This window comes from Cherax quadricarinatus, chromosome 34 (genome assembly GCF_038502225.1).
Source record: "Cherax quadricarinatus isolate ZL_2023a chromosome 34, ASM3850222v1, whole genome shotgun sequence".
Lineage (NCBI taxonomy): Eukaryota > Metazoa > Arthropoda > Malacostraca > Decapoda > Parastacidae > Cherax > Cherax quadricarinatus.
This window is the reverse complement of record NC_091325.1, coordinates 29,395,692-29,421,632: the sequence shown is the minus strand read 5'-3', so window position 1 is coordinate 29,421,632 and position 25,941 is coordinate 29,395,692. Positions and strand designations below refer to the sequence as shown.

At 36.6% G+C, this 25,941-nt stretch overlaps 1 protein-coding gene across 1 annotated transcript in view; it reads left to right on the top strand.

Annotated features, from left to right (window-relative positions):
* Positions 1–25,941, top strand: part of LOC128693801 (cytochrome P450 2J6) — a 247,607-nt gene that overhangs the window by 126,094 nt on the left and 95,572 nt on the right. Inside the window, exon 5 of the mRNA XM_070091246.1 lies at positions 23,427–23,596. Coding sequence (XP_069947347.1) covers positions 23,427–23,596 — 170 coding nt within the window. The remainder of the gene's footprint in view (positions 1–23,426; positions 23,597–25,941) is intronic.

Genomic DNA, 25,941 nt, shown 5'->3' with positions numbered 1-25,941 from the left:
CAGAACCCTGTATAACAACATTACAATGTCATGCAGAACCCTGCATAACAACATTACAATGTCATGCAGAACCTTGTATAACAACATTACAATGTAATGCAGAACCTTGTATAACAACATTACAATGTCACGCAGAACCTTGTATAACAACATTACAATGTCATGCAGAACCCTGCATAACAACATCACAATGTCATGCAGAACCTTGTACAACAACATTACAATGTCATGCAGAACCCTGTATAACAACATTACAATGTCATGCAGAACCTTGTATAACAACATCACAATGTCATGCAGAACCTTGTATATCAACATTACAATGTCATGCAGAACCTTGTATAACAACATTACAATGTCATGCAGAACCCTGCATAACAACATCACAATGTCATGCAGAACCTTGTATAAGAACATTACAATGTCATGCAGAACCTTGTATAACGACATTAGAATGTCATGCAGAACCCTGTATAACAACATCACAATGTCATGCAGAACCTTGTATAACAACATTACAATGTCATGCAGAACCTTGTATAACAACATTACAATGTCATGCAGAACCTTGTATAACAACATTACAATGTCATGCAGAACCTTGTATAACAACATTACAATGTCATGCAGAACCTTGTATAACAATATTACAATGTCATGCAGAACCTTGTTTAACAACATTACAATGTCATGCAGAACCTTGTATAACAACATTACAATGTCATGTAGAACCTTGTATAACAACATTACAATGTCATGCAGAACCCTGTATAACAACATTTCAATGTCATGCAGAACCTTGTATAACAACATTACAATGTCATGCAGAACCCTGTATAACAACATTGCAATATCATGAAGAACCCTGCATAACAACATTACAATGTCATGCAGAACCCTGAATAACAACATTACAATGTCATGCAGAACCCTGTATAACAACATTACAATGTCATGCAGAACCTTGTATAACAACATTACAATGTCATGCAGAACCCTGCATAACAACATTACAATGTCATGCAGAACCTTGTATAACAACATTACAATGTCATGCATAGCCCTGTATAACAACATTACAATGTCATGCAGAACCCTGTATAACAACATTACAATGTCATGCAGAACCCTGTATAACAACATTACAATGTCATGCAGAACCCTGTATAACAACATTACAATGTCATGCAGAACCCTGTATAACAACATTACAATGTCATGCAGAACCTTGTATAACAACATTACAATGTCATGCAGAGCCCTGTATAACAACATTACAATGTCATGCAGAACCCTGTATAACAACATTACAATGTCATGCAGAACCCTGTATAACAACATTACAATGTCATGCAGAACCCTGTATAACAACATTACAATGTCATGTAGAACCCTGTATAACAACATTACAATGTCATGCAGAACCCTGTATAACAACATTACAATGTCATTCAGAACCCTGCATAACAATATATATATATATATATATATATATATATATATATATATATATATATATATATATATATATATATATATATATATATATATATATATATATATATATATATGTGTGTGTATATATGTATATATATATATATATATATATATATAGAGCCATGACTCTATATATATATATATATATATATATATATATATATATATATATATATATATATATATATATATATATATATATATATATATATACATATATATATAAATATATATGTCGTACCGAATATGTAAAACATAAGAACATAAGAACATAAGAAAGGAGGAACACTGCAGGAGGCCTGTTGGCCCATACTAGGCAGGTCCTTTACAATTCATCCCACTAGCAAAACATTTGCCCAACCCAATTTTCAATGCCACCCAAGAAATAAGCTCTGATGTGAAAGTCCCACTCAAACCCAACCCCTCCCACTCATGTACTGTTCCAACCTAAATTTGAAACTACCCAAAGTCCCAGCCTCAATACCCCAACTAGGTAGACTGTTCCACTCATCAACTACCCTATTTCCAAACCAATACTTTCCTATGTCCTTTCTAAATCTAAACTTATCCAATTTAAATCCATTACTGCGGGTTCTCTCTTGGAGAGACATCCTCAAGACCTTATTAATATCCCCTTTATTAATACCTATCTTCCACTTATACACTTCGATCAGGTCTTCCCTCATTCTTCGTCTAACAAGTGAATGTTACTTAAGAGTCTTCAATCTTTCTTCATAAGGAAGATTTCTAATGCTATGTATTAATTTAGTCATCCTACGCTGAATGTTTTCTAACGAATTTATGTCCATTTTGTAATACGGAGACCAGAACTGAGCTGCATAATTTAGGTGAGGCCTTACTAATGATGTATAAAGCTGCAGTATGACCTCTGGACTTCTGTTGCTTACACTTCTTGATATAAATCCCAGTAATCTATTTGCCTTATTACGCACGCTTAGGTATTGCTGTCTTGGTTAACTTTACCGGGCAGACCCGAGTGAAGTCGGTCATCATAGCGTGGTTTTTTGCGCACGTCCTACAACTCCCGCCACGCATCTAGGTTCCCATTCTCTATTTCTGACCAATCACAGACCTTCCCTGAGTCGCCCAGGCTGAGCGGTGATGGCGGCTGCTCACTTCCCATTGGTCGAGAGAGCAGAATGTAAACACTTCTACCTTGCCGGCGCCAAAACTCGTGTTTCTCGGTTGAGTGCTCCTTACATACTGAAGCATTTCACCCCGTACAATGTCGGTAAGTACTGATTTGTGTGTCTAGTGTGTAAATGAATAGTTTAGCCATATTTTGATATATATATGAAGGCGTTGTGAAGCATATTACGAGTGCACAATGCAAATGAAAAAAGTGCAACAAAATAGGACCAAGTACAGTCGTTCCTGTCCTTTTAGGTGCAGTTTTCAAGTTTCGGTATATAAATATTTCCATAAAATTTGGTAGTGTATATATGAATTCAGTAATGGTCTGGGTGTGTACAGAACGTTTTTATTGTCCTTCCAGATCAATAAGAAATTGTTCTACGGTGAGTCCTCCAAGGATAAGTCGAAATTTGTCTGTGTTTGGGATGACAGTGACTCAGATCAAGATCCAGATGACCTGGAAGTGGTGGAAACTGATGATGAATACTTGCCACAAGATGCAGAGGTGCCAACAGATGAGAAGGAAGCTATGCCACCATCCAAAAAGAAGAAATTGAACAAGAAGAAGATACTTGCTTACATGCAAGTATTGCAGCAACAAGAATAATCATGTCGCATCTTCATTTTCCTGTGCCACATGCAAAGTAAATCTATCCATCAAGAAGGATAGAAATTGTTTCATAAAGTTTCATTGCAGAAATTAGTGATGTAAAAGGATTGTTCTTTCTCAGGGAACTCAAGAATATTTCATTTGTAAGTTGTATCTCATTGCAATGTGTCATTGTTGATAAGTAGTTCCTACTTCTATTTTTTTACTGCTTATAAATTGTTCAGAAACAAGTTCCATTTATGTTTTTTATATTGTCTACTTTTATAATAAATTTAAAAAATATTTATTTCGTTTTTTTTCAACAATTGCAACCTTGCAACATTCTAAATTGTTATACCCCAAACGGACAGGACCGAATATACTCGGTTTTCGAATATCTGCAATTGCCCGAGATGTTACTTTCACAACTCTGTTTGGATGGTCTCAGTCACCTTACATCGAGTGGCTCTATCTCCTCATACGAAATCACTTTCAAAATCTGCATTTTAGTCTGCCTTGCCCTCTGAAGGGTTTATTAAAGGTTGCTGCTCACCATAACCCCCAAGTCCTTTTCGCAATCTGTATGGCTAAGTTCTACATCATTTAACTTATAAGTATTAGGGTTATGGGCACTCCCGAGCTTCAGAACCTTGCATTTATCTACATTGAACTGCATCTGCCACTTTTCTGACCAAGAATAGAGTTTGTTTAAATCCTCCTGAAGTTCCATAACATCTACGTTTGAATCAATTATCCTACCTATCTTTGTGTCATCGGCGAATTTGCTCATATCACTAGTAATTCCTTCATCAAGATCATTGATATATATTATAAACAACAACGGGCCCAAGACTGATCCCTGTGGAACGCCACTTGTTACATATCCCCACTCGGATTTAACCCCATTTATGGACACTCTCTGCTTCCTGTCAGTGAGCCATGACTCGATCCACGAGAGCACTTTTCCCCCAATGCCATGAGCTGCCACTTTCATTAACAGTCTACGGTGCGGAACTCTATCAAAAGCCTTACTAAAATCTAAGTAAATAATATCAAATTCTTTATCGTGGTCAACAGCCTCAAAAGCTTTACTGAAGAAAGTTAATAAATTAGTTAGACAAGACCGGCCTCTTGTGAATCCATGCTAAGTATCATTAATCAAGCTATGCTTATCGAGATGGCTTCTTATAATCTCAGCTAGAATTGACTCTAGTAATTTGCCTACAATTGAGTTCAGGCTTATTGGGCGGTAATTTGACGGTAACGACTTGTCCCCTGTTTTAAAAATAGGAATTACATTAGCCATCTTCCACATATCAGACACTACACCTGTTTGAATAGATAAATTAAAAATATTAGTTAATGGTTCACAGAGTTCCATTTTGCATTCCTTAAGAACCCTTGAAAAAACCTCATCAGGACCCGGCGACTTATTTTGCTTCAGTCTGTCTATCTGCTTCACAACCATTTCACTAGTGACTGTGATGTTACATAATTTATCTTCCTCTAGCCCACTATAAAAATTAATTACTGGAATATTGTTAGTGTCTTCCTGTGTAAAAACTGAGAGAAAATAATTATTTAAAATCGAGCACATTTCATTCTCTTTGTCAGTAAGGTGCCCATAGTTATTTTTAAGGGGACCTATCTTATCTCTAACTTTTGTTCTATAGACCTGGAAAAAACTTTTTGGGTTAGTTTTAGAATCCCTAGCAACTTTAATTTCATAGTCCCTTTTAGCTTTTCTTATCCCCTTTTTAATGTCCCTCATAATGTCAAAATACTGATTCATAAGATGACCCTCATCTCTTTTGATACGCCTATAAATTCCTTTCTTATGCCCTAGTAGATATTTGAGCCTATTATTCATCCATTTTGGGTCATTTCTATTTGATCTAATTTCTTTATTTGGGATAAACGTTCTTTGACCAGCATGTATAGTGTTCAGAAAACTGTCATATTGATAGCTCACTTCGTTACCCCAGTCAACAGATGATAAGTGTTCTCTAAGCCCATCGTAATCTGCTAAGCGAAAATCTGGGACTGTTACTGAGTTATCGCTACTATCGTACTTCCATTCAATGCTAAATGTAATTGATTTGTGGTCGCTAGCACCCAGTTCCTCTGAAATTTCTAAATTATTAACAAGGGATTCATTGTTTGTCATAACTAAGTCAAGCAGGTTATTTCCCCTTGTAGGTTCTGTCACAAACTGCTTCGAAAAACAATCCTGAATTGCTTCTAAGAAGTCGTATGATTCTAAATTCCCAGTCAAGAAATTCCAATCAATATGACTAAAGTTAAAGTCTCCTAGAATTACTACATTATCGTGCCTTGTGGCCTTAACAATTTCCTCCCATAGTAGTCTCCCTTGGTCCCTATCTAAGTTTGGGGGACGGTATATCACTCCTAAAATCAGTTTTTCATGCCCCTCTGAAAATTCTATCCAAACAGACTCTGTATGTGTTACTTCAGACTTAATACCCGTTTTTATGCAACAGTTCAAGCGATCTCGGACATACAATGCCACCCCACCCCCCTTCCCGATACTTCTATCTACTTGGAACAATTTAAAACCCTGAATATGACATTCCACAGGCATGTCCCGACTTTTTTAATTAAACCACGCCTCAGTTAAGGCAAATACATCAATGTTACCTGCACTAGCAACTAATCTCAACTCGCCCATCTTATTCCTAGCACTACGGCAATTAGCATAATAAACATTGAAAGACTCTCCTTTCTCTTTACCCTTCCTGCTCATTTCTGTTTTACTACTAAACCTATTACTGTCCTTATCACCCAAAGTCCCTGGCTTTTCAATATCTACCTCGTTCTTCTTATTACTAGTTCCCCTAGAACTCGTAATATTACTACACTGGGACTTCACTGTTTTCCTGCCAAAACCCATACCACTAACTATTCCTAGTTTAAAGTCCTAACTGCTTCCTCCACTGCGGTTGCCAGTGCTACCACCCCAGACCTAGATAAGTGAACCCCATCCCTGGCATACATGTCATTTCTGCCATAGAAGAGGTCCCAGTTGTCAATGAATGTTACCGCATTTTCCTTACAGTATTTGTCCAGCCAGCAATTGACACCAATTGCCCTGGGCAACCATTCATTTCCAACTCCTCTCCTTGGCAAAATACCACATATGACAGGGTTCCCACCCTTCCTCCTAATTATTTCTATTGCTGACCTATACCTGCTAATCAGGTCTTCACTCCTACGTCTGTCAACATCGTTGCCTCCAGCACTGAGACAGATAATAGGATTGCTCCCATTACCTCTCATGATGTCATCCAGATGGCTAACAATATCCTCCATCCCAGCCCCAGGAAAGCAAACTCTCTGTCTCCTACTCCTGTCCTTCAAGCAGAACGCCCTATCCATATACCTAACTTGGCTATCCCCAACAACAACAATATTCTTACCTTCCTTGGTGTCGTTCGTCGTGATGTTCCCAGTAGTCGACTCACATTCGTTGGGTAGCACTGAGAATGTATTAGATGTTTCCACAACAGTTTCCACGGCAGTCTCTTTCTTCTTCATCGTTTCTACCTTTCCATTCGTCTTCTTGATCGTCAACTTCGTTCCCTGCTGTCCAGCCATGGACCAGTTTCCCTTCTTGACCTGAGGACTCAAAACAGGAGGACTACTACGAATCCTTTTGTTTTCCTCGGTCAGTCGCCGAATCTCCACCTTCGCCAACCTCAATTCTTCCTTAAGCTGTTGGTAAAGTTGCTCGATGGAGGGCATCTTGCTTCAATTCGTAGAGAGCGCGCAAACAGGTCTTCACAGAGCTAAGTACACGTCAACACTGCGCAAAAGCCAACTCAATCAGGAGCTACTGCGCAGCACATCCGCACGGCCCAATAGCAAGAACTCGTTTAAAATTAAGTCCTTTCTAAAATTTTCTCTTATACGTTTAAAGATATATTTTTTTTGTTAATGTTAATGCAAAAATTTATAATCTTGCACCAAAAGAATCTTAGAAAACTTACCTAACCTTATTATAAGAAGAGCAATTTATTTTAGCCTAACCCAACTAAATATATTTTAGATTTGTTTACAATAATTTAATACTAAACAAACCCAGTGAAATATATTTTTTTCGTTAGGTTCAGAATGATTTTGGCGAAATTATTGCATACACAAATTTTCACTTGTCCTATATGGCAAGATGAGCGTTGCTATTTAAGCCAAGATGGCAAGTTCTGCCTATTCGGCACGACATATATATATATATATATATATATATATATATATATATATATATATATATATATATATATATATATATATATATATTCATATATATATATATATATATATATATATATATATATATATATATATATATATATATATATATATATATATATATATATATATATACATATATATATATATATATATATATATATATATATATATATATATATATATATATATATATATATATATATATATATATATATATATATGCAAGACAAGCAACGGGGGGTGGAAAGCCCAAGTACTTTCAATGTTGCAAGGCAGCAAGTAAAGGGGTTAGGGGAAGTTTTCTCAGAGTAGCTCAGTGCGGGTCTGTCACCAGCCACAGTCTCTCTCAGAATGTGGTTCAACGGCTGGTGCCACCCCGCACCACCACCATCTCCCTCCCCTCATATGGGGTAGGAGGGTTTTGAGAAGTCAAGTATTATGATATTAGAAGATATAATAGCCAGCCTCAAGCTTTTTCTAGCTGCTTAGAACAGGTCATGTGACTTGAGAAATACGTTTCTCATTGGATACTATTTATAAGGATAGCTATTATTCTGTGTAACCTTTTTAGTTAATAAAAGAAATGAAATGAATGTGCTCTTTGTCCGTATAAATGTCATGTTCTAGGATCTCAAATGTTCCCAGGGATACTGAGAAGTATCTCTTTATATTTCCTGAATATTGTCTACCATTCTTCTCGGTGTCGATTAATATGCCTTGAGAATCTTCTATACCATTCTGATAATATTTCTGTGATCCAGTTTTTTTTTTTTTTACTTCTAATATCCTTTAATCCCACTACCTATGTTATCACATAATCTTGTGTACCTGTCAGTGTATGGTACAATAACAGGTTATATAACACGTTATGTAACAGGTTATATAACACGTTATATAACACATTATGTAAGAGGTTATATAACAGGCTGTATAACAGGCTATGTAATGCGTTTAGCTGCTATTGTACGATACATTGACAGGTACTTAAGATGGAGGAGGGGAGCCAGTTTGTGGTGTTCCATACATTTTGTGCAAAAACGAAGAACCAAAATAGTTGGCAAGGGCCAGTTTCGGCAGACGTCTTCGTTAGTATCCACCAGAGATTACAAAGTCATGACAATCCTCTGCTTCAGACCGTTGCTTCTGTGTCAGTTAAAATGCGGTGTACATGTGGAGAGTTGGGAAGTAGTGGTGGTCTTGAGGGGATCCTGCCAGCGGAGGTGTGGAGGAGGTTTGTTTACCCTTTGTTTATGATCATTGGATGCTAAACAGAAGAACACCTCGGTTAACAGTGAGAACATAGTGAGCAGTGCGCCAAATGGTAAGAGTTTCTCTAAATGGAATAATAAGCATATAACAAAAGTTAGTCAGTGATGTACATCATTAGTGAACAGAAAAGGCCACTCACCTCGCCTCCCATCCCTGGTCCCCCCCCCCCCACATCCCGGTCTAGACCCATTGACTTCCTAACCAAGGGTATTGCCGTTTAGTGCCCCACCAATTACTCACACTACCACTAGCTACTCCCCACCGTCATACCCCATGCCTCCATGCTGTCCTTCATCCGTTACCCCACAGATGGCGCCCTCCCACCCCTACGATGTCAGCAATGTCACATGAAGTGCCGGGTTTGCAGGAATCCTCACCACAGAGCCAACGCTCTGGAATCCGTCCACGAGGCATCTGCCAGGTGTGCCACAGGGAATGTGCTCTCAATCCCTCAACTGGCAACATTCGTGCACACAGGGAGTCTAGGCTCCAGGAGGACTCCAAATGGGAACATCCAACAGCTGCTCCCAGCATTCCCTAGAGCTGACAACCTCGTCCCTCTTCCCCTTAGGGCAACAAACACCCGCCGGGCAAATGCCAGCAACAGGACACCTGATGCCTCAAAAATCAGAGCCCAAATTAGCAAAAAAACATAGAAGAGTATAATACTACTGGAACACTGAGGCTTATAATCAGTGAGGACACCATCGCTCCTAAGGACGTCATTACACCACAAGCCCTGAAGGATAAACGTCCACCCAGGGCTCCCAGTATGAACACTAACCTCCCTGACAATGCAGCAGGTGAAGAATATTTAACCTTACAGGACACTGATGTGTATAAATCTGCTATGTCATTTCGACAGGATTCAGAAGGAAGTTTCACCGGTTTAAGGCCACAACACTAGAAACAAATGCTCAGTCCAGCACTTCGTGAGGTTGCTGTCTGAACTCACCAAATTTTCCAATGTGTGCCTGGCTGGCAGTGTCCCAGAGACCATTAGACCCTTTTTCTTTGATGCCTCACTATGTGCCCTCCGGGAAAAGGATGGAGGAATCAGGTCCATTGCAGTGGGCAACACCCTTCGGCGCCTAGTTGCCAAGGCTGCAGTAAGAATGGTGTGTCAAGAGGCTGCCTCAATGCTGAAACCAACTCAGCTTGGTTTTGGTGTTCAACAAGGCTGTGAAGCAGCTGCCTACGCAGCAGGACTATACATCAATAACATGTCCGATGAAAAACCCTTGATCAAATTGGACTTTGCCAACACTTTCAACTTGGTCAGAAGGGATGCTGCTCTCCAAGAAGTTTCTATACACTTCCTTTCCCTCTATCCCTTCATAGAATCGTGTTATAGTGTAACTTATAAACTATGACTCACGAAATCGTAATGACACGATTGCAAACAAACCATAACACGGGCGGGATTTGAACCCGCGGTCAGAGAGTCTCAAAACTCCAGACCGTGGCTAACGCGACGGTCTGGAGTTTTGAGACTCTCTGACCGCAGGTTCAAATCCCGCCCGTGGTATGGTTTATAAACTATAGTTTGGGAACAATGAAACTAACTCGTGTGAGGGTGTGCAACAGGGGTACCCTCTCGCCCCCTTTCTATTCTGTCTGGTCATCAAGGAAATCACAGAAGCTCTCTCAAGTGATCTCAATGTCTGGTTCTTGGATGATGGTACTCTAGCTGGCACTACAGAATCTCTCCTAGAGGACATCAGAAAAATTAAAGACATGAGAGTAAGCCTGGGCCTATCACCGCACCAAACATGAAATAGTTTCTACCAATCGACAGATGATCCAAAAAATTAGTGCTGTTTTACCAGAAGCACGAGCCATTGATCCAGCCAACAGCACTCTCATTGGTGCTCCTCTTGGGTCCAATGCCATCGATCTGATCCTAGAAAAAAAATGTCAGACCTCAGGACGATGGAAGGCAGGATGAAAGACATCGATACACATGTTGTCTTCTACCTACTCACCAGGTGCCTCTCAATCCCAAAACTTACCTACTTCCTGAGAGGCTCCCCAGCTTTTAGTAGAGCGAAATTCAAGGAATATGACTCTCTCTTCAATACCATGCTAGAGAGTGTATCGATTCTTTCCCTCGAAGATGGACAGTGGTTGCAAGCCTCACTTCCAGTCAGGCTTGAGAGCCTGGGAGACTTAAATCCTCCCAGACTGTTCTACCAGCTTTCCTATCCTCTTCCATAGCATCAAACGAGTTATTAAGACAAAGTCTTCTGGAAAACCTCAGTGACTCAGCAGGAATACAGAACCCTAGCTACGCCAGTGCCATCACTGAATGGGAGACTCTTGCTGCTCCATCACCGAACCCTAGTGCAGCACTGGCCTACAAACAGTCAACTTGGGATGGCCTCATCGCTGAAAAGGTGCTTGCCAACATGCTTAGGGCTGTAACATCAAACAGGGAGGGTGCCCGTCTCCAAGCTGTGAGTGAACATCACTTTTGGGACTTCCTCCAAACAGTTCCCATTTCTGCAATGGGAACATGCATCGACCGTAAGACCCTCAGTATTGCAGTGGCTCTTCACCCAGCTTCCCCAATTCACATGGAATATATGTGTAGTTGTGGCAATGCGCAAGCCGACCAACATGATCTATGTGGTCTTAACTGTTCTAAAACCAAGGGCTGGCATGTAAGACACAATGAGGTCATTGACATCATAAAGTGAACCTTTGCAACATCTGGATGCCCATCCGAGAGAGATCTCCGATCACTAGCAGCCAACAATACCCACGACCCAGAAAACAACCCAGATGGGATCACCATCTATCGTTGGAAGAATGGCAAGCTCATAGCATGGGACTATACCTGTGTGTCGACACTGGCTGACACCTACATCCATCACAGTGTTGGGCGACAGGGAGGATCTACTGATCACAGGGAGGAGTACAAGATCAGCAAGTACAGGGACATAAACCAGCAGTATCAATTTGTCTCAGTCGGATCAGAGACCTTGGGATCACAGGGAAAATATGCCACACGTTTCAATAAAGAACTGGGTTTCAGACTCATCAACACCACCAGGGCCCCAAGGGCAGCCACTTTCATGTTCCAGCGCCTCAGAGGCCATCAATATGTTATATATATTGAGCAAAGAAAGAATGATACAAGTGGCTTTGAATCATTTACAAAACTGCAGCAGGCCAGGATTCGACACCACGACACATTTTCTCGCCCCAAGAGGCCACACAATGTACATTTCACCTTATTCACTCAGCCATCAATTCTACAAACAACATGAGCCTAGCAGACTAGGCTTTTTACATGTTTAGAGGACACTCATGGCAGTGGGATGCTCAAGGATAAATTTCAGCCTCCTCCTTTTTGAATACCCGCCTCAACAAGCAGCTACATAGCAACGAAACCACGAAACAAATGGTTTTGAATCATTTTCCAAACTGCGGCAGGCATACCACTGCCACTAGTGTCTTCGTAACATGTAAAAGTCCTAGTTTGCTAGATTCATGTAGATATAATATATATATATATATATATATATATATATATATATATATATATATATATATATATATATATATATATATATATATATATATATATATATATATATATATATATATATATACATATGCAATAAGATCACAGTAAACAGGTGATTTCAGAATATGCAAAACAACCACTCTGAAAGAATAGAGAAATTCCAAGCGCTTTCGTGACTACTCACATTATCAAGGAACTATGAAAGTAAAGCATCCAAGGAAGCTATATAAGGGGTCTGGCCAGCACCTCACTATCAGATCCCACAACGGTTAAACACCTGACGCGCGCCGACCCAACTTGGATAGGTCCTTTGCACAACTCACCCACAAACTATTCTACCCAAGAAAATTTAAAAATTATTATTTGTCCAGTGTATTAAATTCTTCCCAAATTCTATTAATTATAAATGGATCTAATTTATATAAACCAAAGGAAATATTCATATTATTGTCAAAACTGCTTTTTATGAAACAAGATTCAATTATATTCCTGTCGACCATGGACTTGCTTGATACTACTTTCTCAACTTTTTGAAAATCAATTGGATGGTTAAAATCTCTTACATGAATAAATAGAGCATTGGAATCTTGTCCAGTTCTAATGCTATATTTATGTTGTTTTAATCTTAGTTCGAGATTTTTACCAGTTTGACCGTAATAAACTTTATCGCAAATTTTACAAGGAATCTTATAGACACATCCATCAGCATTTTGGGGGGAATTCTTTATCAAAAGTTTTTTTACTGTATCAAGATTTTTGAATACAACTTTAATATTAAAAGTCTAAAGAAGAGAAGGCATATCAACCAAGTTTTCATGGTAAGGGATAACCAACATATTTTTAGTTGAATAAGGCTGGTTGTCCCTTTTTGGATTGTAAAAAGTATTTCTAGCAATTTTAAAAGATTTATCAATTACATTTCTTGGGTATTTTAAATCATTACCTATTTCATAAATTTTGGATATTTCCTCATCTATGAACTCAGGACTACAAATTCGTAAAGCTCTCAAAAACATTGATGAGAAAACAGACAGTTTGACTCTATCTTGATGCGAGGAATAATAGTGGACATAGGAACAGTTATTTGTAGGTTTTCTGTAAATTTTAAATTTGAATTCATTATTACCCTTAATAATTAAAACATCTAGAAAAGGCAATGAGTTATTTTCTTCAAACTCAACAGTAAAGTTTATAGAATGGGCTAAGCTATTTAATTTTCCAAGGAAATGGTGTATATCTACATTTTTGGGCATAAGACACAAAATATCATCAACATATCTGAACCATTTAGCTCTATTAGGGAGGATTGTGTTAAGCAACCTTGTTTCAAAAAATTCCATGTATAGGTTACTAAGAACAGGTGAAAGAGGATTTCCCATTGCCATACCAAACTTCTGAGTGTAAAACTTATCATTAAATACAAATTTTGAATCAACAATGCAAAGTTTAATAAGTTTAATGATAGTAGGAACTGGCAATGGTAAATCATAGTTAACGAGTTCTTCAGATAAGAAACTTAATAAATCATCAACAGGAACTTTCGTAAACAAAGAAGTAACATCAAAACTAACCATGTTAAAATCATTTAAGTCAGTCAAGGAGCTTAATTTATCAACCAAGTCTATGTTGTTTTTAACATTAAAGTTAGAAATTTTGCCAACAATAGGGCTCAAAATATCAACAAGCCATTTGGATAATTTATATGAAACTGACGCTATGGAGCTAATAATTGGTCTGACTGGATTCCCTGGTTTGTATGTTTTTATTAGTCCATACATGTAAGGTAAAGATGGATTAGTGGAAGTAAATTGTTTGACTAATTCATCTTTGCCTTTCAGTAGAAGTTTTATTGTTTTATTGAAATTGCTGTTAACGGTTTCTAGGGGATTTTTCCTAAGTTTAGAATAGGTTTCAGTATCATCTAAGAGATTACTTATTTTTTGTAGGTAATCATTTTCTTTCATAATTACTATTGCATTTATTTTGTCTGCTTTAGTAAGGCGCAAATTTTTATTGTTATTAAGTGTATCATAAGCCTTAAAGAATCTTTGAGGGCAATTGGGAATGTTTGGTTTTAACATAGAGCTATATACCATTCCTTTACTAATATTAATTTCATCAGTGGATAAATCAGAAAATTTTTCAAAGTTACAAAAGGCTTTTGCAATTTCAACATTATTAAGTTTTTTTGAAGTTGCAAAACTTAGGCCAAAACCTAGAGGAGCAGTTGTATGTTTGTCTAAAATTTCATCTGATAAGTTAATTACAAAATTGTTATTAGCATGCTTTGTCCAATCAAAAGGACGATCTCTCATGTCAAGGAGTCTATTGGGTAAGAGAGACTTGGGCAGAACTTGTTCATTTAAACAATTTTTTAAAAAATTAAGTCGAATTTTTAACTTGTGGGACTTGATCAGTGCAGAAGAAAACTGTGAAACAAAAGATATATGATTAGGAAAGCTTATCGAGAACATTCTGAAGAGTCGTGTGGTATCCATTAATGCAATAAGATCACAGTGAACATATGTGATTTCAGAATATGCAAAACAATCACTTCTGCACTGATCAAGTCCCACAAGTTAAAAATTCGACTTAATTTTTTAAAAAAAATTTTAAATGAACAAGTTCTGCCCAAGTCTCTTTTACCCAATATCATCCTTGACATGAGAGATCGTCCTTTTGATGATTTTATGAGAATTATTCTTCAGAAACATATTGAAATAACTAAAATACAGGAGAAGGAAGCATTCAAAATATTGAGAAACAAAAAATACTCTTTTAATCAGGCCATTCCATCAGAATGGAAACACAGTATGTTGGATCATTGCTATAATAAACTCAAAAGAATTTGTAATGAACTCAAGAGCAAACTACAAAGAAAATTAGACATTTTAATTGAAAATAGTGATTGGACAAAGCATGCTAATAACAATTTTGTAATTAACTTATCAGATGAAATTTTAGACAAACATACAACTGCTCCTCTAGGTTTTGGCCTAAGTTTTGCAACTTCAAAAAACTTAATAATGTTGAAATTGCAAAAGCCTTTTGTAACTTTGAAAAATTTTCTGATTTATCCACTGATGAAATTAATATTAGTAAAGGAATGGTATACAGCTCTATGTTAAAACAAAACATTCCCAATTGCCCTCAAAGATTCTTTAAGTCTTATGATACACTTAATAACAATAAAAATTTGCGCCTTACTAAAGCAGACAAAATAAATGCAATAGTAATTATGAAAGAAAATGATTACCAAGAAAAAATGAATAATCTCTTAGATGATACTGAAACCTATTCTAAACTTAGGAAATATCCCCTAGAAACCGTTAACAGCATTTTCAATAAAACAATGAAACTTCTACTGAAAGGCAAAGATGAATTAGTCAAACAATTTACTTCCACTAATCCATCTTTACCTTACATGTATGGACTAATAAAAACATACAAACCAGGGAATCCAGTCAGACCAATTATTAGCTCCATAGGGTCAGTTTCATATAAATTATCCAAATGGCTTGTTGATATTTTGAGCCCTATTGTTGGCAAAATTTCTAACTTTAATGTTAAAAACAACATAGACTTGGTTGATAAATTAAGCTCCTTGACTGACTTAAATGATTTTAACATGGTTAGTTTTGATGTTACTTCTTTGTTTACGAAAGTTCCTGTTGATGATTTATTAAGTTTCTTATCTGAAGAACTCGTTAACTATGATTTACCATTGCCAGTTCCTACTATCATTAAACTTATTAAACTTTGCATTGTTGATGCAAAATTTGTATTTAATGATAAGTTTTACACTCAGAAGTTTGGTATGGCAATGGGAAATCCTCTTTCACCTGTTCTTAGTAACCTATACATGGAATTTTTTGAAACAAGGTTGCTTAACACAATCCTCCCTAATAGAGCTAAATGGTTCAGATATGTTGATGATATTTTGTGTCTTATGCCCAAAAATGTAGCTATACACCATTTCCTTGGAAAATTAAATAGCTTAGCCCATTCTATAAACTTTACTGTTGAGTTTGAAGAAAATAACTCATTGCCTTTTCTAGATGTTTTAATTATTAAGGGTAATAATGAATTCAAAATTAAAATTTACAGAAAACCTACAAATAACTGTTCCTATGTCCACTATTATTCCTCGCATCAAGATAGAGTCAAACTGTCTGTTTTCTCATCAATGTTTTCGAGAGCTTTACGAATTTGTAGTCCTGAGTTCATAGATGAGGAAATATCCAAAATTTATGAAATAGGTAATGATTTAAAATACCCAAGAAATGTAATTGATAAATCTTTTAAAATTGCTAGAAATACTTTTTACAATCCAAAAAGGGACAACCAGCCTTATTCAACTAAAAATATGTTGGTTATCCCTTACCATGAAAACTTGGTTGATATGCCTTCTCTTCTTTAGACTTTTAATATTAAAGTTGTATTCAAAAATCTTGATACAGTAAAAAAACTTTTGATAAAGAATTCCCCCCAAAATGCTGATGGATGTGTCTATAAGATTCCTTGAAAAATTTGCGATAAAGTTTATTACGGTCAAACTGGTAAAAATCTCGAACTAAGATTAAAACAACATAAATATAGCATTAGAACTGGACAAGATTCCAATGCTCTATTTATTCATGTAAGAGATTTTAACCATCCAATTGATTTTCAAAAAGTTGAGAAAGTAGTATCAAGCAAGTCCATGGTCGACAGGAATATAATTGAATCTTGTTTCATAAAAAGCAGTTTTGACAATAATATGAATATTTCCTTTGGTTTATATAAATTAGATCCATTTATAATTAATAGAATTTGGGAAGAATTTAATACACTGGACAAATAATAATTTTTAAATTTTCTTGGGTAGAATAGTTTGTGGGTGAGTTGTGCAAAGGACCTATCCAAGTTGGGTCGGCGCGCGTCATGTGTTTAACCGTTGTGGGATCTGATAGTGAGGTGCTGGCCAGACCCCTTATATAGCTTCCTTGGATGCTTTACTTTCATAGTTCCTTGATAATGTGAGCAGTCACGAAAGCGCTTGGAATTTCTCAATTCTTTCAGAGTGATTGTTTTGCATATATATATATATATATATATATATATATATATATATATATATATATATATATATATATATATATATATATATATATATATATATATATATATATATATATATATATATATATATATATATGTATGTATATATATATATATATATATATATATATATATATATATATATATATATATATATGTGTGTGTGTGTGTGTGTGTGTGTGTGTGTGTGTGTGTGTAGTGCCGAATAGGTAAAACTTGGAATTTTTGGATTAAATCGCAATGCTCTTCGTGCCGAAAAGGAGTAGCGAAAATTTGTGTATGCAATAATTTCGCAAAAATCATTCTGAACCTAACGAGAAAAATATATTTCATTGTGTTTGTTTATTACTAAATTATTTTAAACTTATCTAAAATATATTTAGTTGAATTTGGCTAAATAAACTGTGCTTGTTATAATAAGGTTGGGTAAGTTTTCTAAGGTACTTTTGGTACAAAATTATTAATTGTTACATTAACATAAACGAAAAAAAAAACTATATCTTTAAACGTATAATAAATGAGTTCTTCCTAATTGACCAGTTTTACCTATTCTACACGAGTGGGAGAGTTTTAGTGGGAAGAAATAAATGGAATTAGGTCAGGGGCTTCAAACAGAGTTAGAAGTAATGATTATGTCAGGAGTATCTGAAAGTGTTAGAGCTAAGGAAGGGGTAGCAATAATGTTGAAGGATAAGTTATGGCAGGAAAAGAGGGAATATACATGTATTAATTCAAGGATTATGTGGAGTAAAACAAGTGGATTATAGTAAGCGTTTATGCACCTGGAGAAGAGAGAAGTCTAGAGGAGAGAGATCGAGATTTTAGGAAATGTTGAGTGAGTGCATGGGAAGTTTCGAACCAAGTGTGAGGGTACTTGTGGTTGGGGATTTCAATGCTAAAGTTAGTAAAAATGTTGTGGAAGGAATAGTAGGTAAATTTGCAGTGCCAGGGGTAAATGAAATTGGAGATCCTTTAATTGATCTATGTGTAAGAAGTAACCCATATTTTATAAAAAAAAACAGGGTAAATAAGTATACAAGGTATGACATAGCACGTAATGAAAGTAGTTTGTTAGATTATGTATTGGTGGATGGAAGGTTGATGGGAAGGCTCCAGGATGTACACGTTTATAGAGGGGCAACTGATTATCGGATCATTATTTAGTTGTAGCTACAGTTAGAGTAAGAGGTAGATGGGACAAGAGGAAGGTGGTAACAGCAACTAAGAGAGAGAGGTGAAACTGTATAAACTAAGGAGTAGGAAGTTAGGGTGAGATATAAGCAACTATTGGCAGAAAGGTGAGCTGGGGCAAGTATGAGTAGTGGGGGGGTTGAAGAGAGTTGGAACAGCTTTAAAAATGCAGTAACAGAATGTGGGGCAGAAGTTTGTGGTTATAGGAGGGTGGGGGCAGGGGGAAAGAGGAGTAATTGGTGGAATGATGAAGTAAAGGGTGTGATAAAAGGGAAAAGGTAGCTTATGAGAGGTTTTTACAAAGAAGTGATATAAGAAGAGTAGAGTATATGGAGAGCAAAAGACAGGTGAAGAGAGTGGTGAGAGAGTGCAAAAGTAGAGCAGATGACAGAGTGGGAGAGGCACTGTCAAGAAATTATGATGAAAATAAGAAAAAATTTTGAAATGAACAAGTTAAGAAAGCCTAGGGAACATATGGATCTGTCAGTTAAAAACAGAGTAGGGGAGTTAGTAGATGGGGAGATGGAGGTATTGGGTAGATGGTGGGAATATTTTGAGGAACTTTTAAATGTCGATGAAGAAAGGGAGGCAGTAATTTCATGCACTGGCCAGGGAGGTATAACATCTTTTAGGGGTGAAGATGAGCTAGATGTGAGTGTGGGGGAGGTGCGTGAGGAATTGTGTAGAATGAGTGTAGTTGGAGTAGTTGACATTTTTGTTTAATAAATGTATGAAAGAGGGGAAGGTACCTAGGGACAAAAAGAGATTGTAAAAATTATAGGGGAATAAGTTTGCTGAGTATTCCAGGAAAAGTGTACGGTAGGGTTTTTATTGAAGGAATTAGAGCTAAGACAGAGTGTAGGATTGCAGATGAACAAGGAGACTATAGGGTGGGTAAGGGATGTGTTGGTCAAGTGTTTACGTTGAAGCATAAATGTGAACAGTATTTAGATAAAGGTAGGGAAGTTTCATTGCATTTATGGATTTAGAAAAGGCATATGATAGAGTGGATAGGGGTGCAATGTGGCAGATGATGCAAGTATATGGAATATGTAGCAAGTTACTAAATGCTGTAAAGAGTTTTTATGATGATAGTGAGGCTCAGGTTAGGGTGCGTAGGAGAGAGGGAGATCACTTCCCGGTGAAATTAGGTCTTAGATAGGGATGTGTAATGTCACCATAGTTGTTGAATATATTTATAGATAGAGTTGTAAAAGAAGTAAATGCTAAGGTGTTGGGGAGAGGGGTGGGATTAAATTATTGTGAATCAAATACAAAATGGGAGTTGACACAGTCACTTTTTGCTGATGATACTGTGCTTATGGGAGATTCTAAAGAAATGTTGCAAAGGTTAGAGGGAGAATGGAAGAAGTGAATGGTTTCAGATATTTGGGAATTGACGTGTCAGGAGATGGGTTTATGAAGGTTGAGGTTAACCATGGAATTGATGAAGAAAAAAAGGTGCATTGAGGTATATGTGGAGGCCAAAAAACGTTATCTATGGAAGCAAAGAATGGAACGTATGAAAGTATAGTGGTATCAACAATCTTGTATGGGTGTGAAACCTGGGTTGTAAATGCTGCAGCGAGGAGGCGGTTGGAGGCAGTGGAGATGCCCTGGTGTAAATATTATGCAGAGAATTTAGTGTGGAGTTAGTAAAAGTATTAGTCAGAGGGCTGAAGAGGAGTTGTTGAGGAGGTTTGGTCATTTAGAGAAAATGGATCAAAGTAGATTGACATGGAGAGCATATAAATCTGTAGGGGAAGGAAGGCGGGGTAGGGGTCGTCCTCGAAAAGGTTGGAGGGAGGGGGTAGAGGAGGTTTCGTGGGCGAGAGGCTTGGACTTCCAGCAAGCATGCGTGAGCGTGTTAGATAGGAGTGAATGGAGACGAATGGTTTTTGGGACCTGACAAGCTGTTGGAGTGAGAGCAAGTAATATTTACTGAAGGGATTCAGGGAAACCGGTTATTTTTATATAGCCGGAGTTGAGTACTGGAAATAGGAAGTAAAATGCCTGCATTTTAAAGGAGGGGTTTGGGATATTGGCAGTTTGGAGGGATATGTTATATATCTTTATACATGCTTCTGAACTGTTGCATCTGGGCGCCTCTGCAAAGACAGTGATTATGTATGACAGTGATTATATATATATATATATATATATATATATATATATATATATATATATATATATATATATATATATATATATATATATATGCAAAACAACCACTGTGAAAGAATAGTGAAATTCCAAGCGCTTTCGTGACTTCTCATATTATCAAAGGAAGGCACATAAAAGGTCGAGACCACCTCACCATTACATTCCACAACAAAGCAACACCTGACTTGCGCCGACACCCGACTCATAAGAAATGAACTCTGCAGCAGGCCTGCTGGCCCCAACTAGTTAGGTCCTTCACGACATACCTTCACGACATACCACTAACATATTTGTTAGTGGTATGTCGTTGTCCTGGTGGCTAACCCTCCTGGGTGAAAAATCCGACCAAAATCTTATCTTTTCTTATTGTAACCTTATCTCCCAAAGCAGACTGACTTACTTGTAGAGCTTGTTTACAACAAGTGCTGGAAACACTCCTTGGAGAACCTGGTACATATTGACAGGATAGCATCATGCAGCTGCTGTAAATTTATCGACTGTGGGAAATGCCTCGGCATGATAGTGGCATTCTTTGTTCCAATCATATTATGATATGTAAACACACATTGTAACCTTAGCAAAGATATAAATATTTTATTATATTTTTATTTATTTACTCATGTCGCGAATTTCCCATTCAACCACATACCGAAGGTTTATAAAAAATTCTGACCCTAACGTCTGCATGTCGCAGCAGAAGTCACAGTTTGTAAGACCAGTCGACATTTTTCTAACCTTCAACTGTCCAGTTTTGATGAGCCTGGTTCCACTGTATCTAAAGTTTCCTATTCTTAGTTGACAAGACCTTGTGGTCTTGTCAACCCGTCCACTTCAAGATTCGATGGGCTGTGCACTCAGAGATGCCTTTATGCATAACACTCTTGTAACGCTTGATTATTTGAGTTACTGCCATCTTCCTGTTAGTTTGAACCAGTCTGGCTGTTCTGTTCTGACTCTTCTTGTTATCAAGGCGTTTTCGCCTACAGAACCTCTGCTCACTGGATGTTTGTGTGTGAATATGTGAGAGATTGCCAGTATGTGAATGTTCGTGATGAGTATGAGTACGAGAACTCACAAAATTGCAATGACACGATTTCAAATGATTGCGCTGGTCTAGATTTTTATGAATCAATAGCCGCAAATCTAATCCCCATCCATACCATGGTTTATGAGTATAAGGCTAACAGTACGTGGAAGTATGTGATGCTGTCACTTTATAAAGGACTGCATGATTGTCATATTTGAAAGGTGGTTGAGCGTCTCATTTAGTGAAAATATTCGTAGGATTCTGAATATGTGCAAAAATATGTGAGATTGTCAGCATGTGGAAGCATGTAACATTGCCAGCATGTATGAAGAGATGAATGAGACACTTGTGCAATGTATGGGAAACTTTGTTGTGCAAACGTTTCGATAATTAGTGGCTTTAGCAGTTCAGTACAGGAAAAATGGTGGAAGATGAGGAGTTTGAAGTAATGAGTGCCTGACTGCCTCAGTCCTTCAATCTTGAGAAAAGTACAGTGGAACCTCGGCTTAGGAGTTTATTCCGTTCCGTGACCTTGCTTATATCCTGATTTGTAAGCTGAGTCAATTTTCCTCATTTAAACTAACTGAAATGGCATTAATACGTTCCAGCGGAATTCCAGGCACAACAAAATTCTTCAATATTTTGCTAATAAAATATAGAGCTTATTTATCAATCACAATTCATCTAATATTACATAGTAAACATTATTAATTTCATAAAAATGATATGTACAACAGAATGAAAAAAATATGTCATTACATATGTGGCTAGTGATGGTGACTGACTTACTGACTTGACTGACTGACTTGACTGGCTGACTGATTTACTGACTGGCTTGACTGATTGATTTACTGACTTACTGACTTGATTGACAGACTTACTGACTTGACTGACTGACCTGCTGACTTAACTGACTGACTTGTCGACTTGACTGGCTGAAAGAACTTGACAGACTGACTTAAAGTTAGACTTTTTCACTGAAGAGGACCCTGAAACGGTGTCTAGAGCAGCTGATGCTTTACCGTCAGTTGTATAATGTACTGAAGGGTAAAATGGAGCAGAAATCCATTACAGAATTTAGACACACTCCAATCAACCATCAACTTCAGTACCAGAACCTCTACCATCCACCTCAGCCCAGTAGGGCCACAACATAACTCTCCACTCTCTTCACAATCATCCACAAACACCAGCACCCACAATTTAAGGTAAGAAATACTATTATTTCTGTTACAGTTATAGTCTTAAGCAGCAAGAACAACATAATACATCACGACAATAAACTACATTTATATATTCAGTTTTGTTTTTGTAAGATCTGGAGGTCTAAAAACAAGTTGTTCGAGGGTGAAACTCGCATCATGAATTTTTGCTTGTATCCAGAAACAGAAAATCGACCATGTGACTGCTCGTATCCTGAAAAACTCATATGGTGGGGCACTCGTAAGCCGAGGTTAAACTGTATATCAAATACATGGAGAAAATGTTTATATAATACAAACAAGTGAAATGAGGCTGAAGAATGTATGAGGCTTGACACTGAGATAGTGAGCACAAGGTCGGTCTATCTCAAATATTTTCCTGTATCTAAATAAAGCATCGTTGGGCATCCTACTAATTTATACCTTTTGTAGGTATCATTGGCACCAACGGGGAGGTGTGGAAGAACCAGCGTCGCTTTACTTTGAGGACACTGAAGGACCTTGGTTTCGGTCGTCGGAGCATCGAGCCAATCATGAAGAGTGAGCTGGAGGAGCTACTGGAATACTTCACACAAAGACAGGGACAGAAGCTAGATATTGGAGTGAGTCATTCACTTACATCAGTATGGATCATGACAATTTCTTATGTAGATACTATATAGTTAATGATTAGTTATACTATTATGCTCATTACAAACCCAACCCATATCCTGTCTGACACCTTTCATGATGCCACCCAATCTGTCGACTAATAAGAACCTATTACTACTTGGTTTAATCAGACTTACCCTCAAGAGTCTATTTGACATTTCTAGGAGAAAATAAGTCGTAGACGTCAAGAGACTTGACAGTTTGTGTCGCATAGCCAGGAAACAAATCTCGGTCAAATGAACGTTTTTATCACCAAGTTACACAATATGTTTAAATCTTTTACTATAAGCAGATGGGTTATTTAAAAAACAAATAATATCTACAGAACATTTCTTAAGCATCGTGTATTAATTTAAGTTAGGTTTACCAAATAAGACCTCAGAAAATTTACAGGAAAACATTTACAGTGCAAATGATAAATAGAACCTGTAAACCGAGTCTCACATTTGTTAATACAGTGAATATATAAGACATATTTACGATATTTGAAAATTAAGATTACTGATCTCCAATAAAGCTGAAATTTATTCAAAGAAATCTTGTAAAGATTTTTTTCAGTAGACAAAAACATGAAAAAAAGTTTCTGAAAGCCATTCTTCAGCAAAAACAAAAATCTAGAATAAGTATCACTGGTAACAAAAACAAAAAAAAAATCCAACCTCCATCACTTACCGTTCTCAATATGAACAATATATATATATATATATATATATATATATATATATATATATATATATATATATATATATATATATATATATATATATATATATATATATATATATATATATATATATGTATATGTCGTGCCGAATAGGCAGAACTTGCGATCTTGGCTTAAATAGCAACGCTCATCTTGCCATATAGGACAAGTGAATATTTGTGTATGCAATAATTTCGCCAAAATCATTCTGAACCTAACGAAAAAAAATATATTTCACTGTGTTTGTTTAGTATTAAATTATTGTAAGCAAATCTAAAATATATTTAGTTGGGTTAGGCTAAAATAAATTGCTCTTGTTATAATAAGGTTAGGTAAGTTTTCTAAGATTCTTTTGGTGTAAATTTAAAAATTTTTACATTAACATTAATGAAAAAAATATATCTTTAAACGTATAAGAGATAATTTTAGAAAGGATTTAATTTTAAATGAGTTCTTGCTAATTGACCAGTTTTACATATTCGGCACGACATATATATACATATATATATATATATATATATATATATATATATATATATATATATATATATATATATATATATATATATATATATATATATATATATATATAAATGACACATTAGTTGCACTTGTGTCCTTTTACCTAACAATATATATACATGCTTAACAATTTGCAAACAGACGAAATTATTTACAAACATCTCTCAGTCCACAGCAGGATTCGAACCTGCAAACTCGGCATCAGTTACTCAGTATTTTGCCACACAGCCAGACTCGATAAGTATGGGTGCCTAGGCAGAGGTAGACGGTCACTCCTCCGGACCCCAGAGCACAAGGCTCCTACAAAGATATTTTATCAAATCCTGCAACTTACAGCGAATTGCTTGACAATCACTACTATAAATATAGCTTTGATAATAAAATTCCTAAGTAGAGAAGGTATATCAAGAAAGTTTTCTTTGTAAGAGAACCAACGTATTTCTAGCTGAATAAGGTTCTTTGTCCATTTTTTATTAATAAAAAATACTTCTAGCAATTTTAAGAGATATATCAATGAAGTGTTTTAAGTATTTTAGATCATTAGATCTAAAATACCCAAAACACTTATTTGATAATTCTTTTACAATTTCTAGAACTACTTTTTATCATTCAAAAAACCACAAACATCCTTAACTACAAATATGTTGGTTCTCACTTACCATGAAAACTTCCTGATATTACAACCCAGGAACACTAAGACTTGTTATCCTGGGTGTAAAGGGGAACAAGTAGCAGAACAGAGTTGAATGACTTTGAAATATATTTTCCTTCATCAAGAGCAATATGGATATTTAAACTATGTACACTATATACGGTTGGAAAATGTAAGTATACGACATGGTTTAGGCAAGGCAAAGACACAGCCTGGAGACAGAATGGTGAACCGTGCTCAACCAGCTCTAGCAAGGAAAAGACAAGGGTAGACAGGTGGGTGATGCCCACAACACCTCTACGATTGCCAGAACCATCTTCTCATTGGCTGAACCTGGGTATGATCGAAGAATGGAGCCTCATCGTTCGACCCTAGTACTAGTTGGCTGGTTGGGGAGATAGCTTCTCAATGAGGGTGTG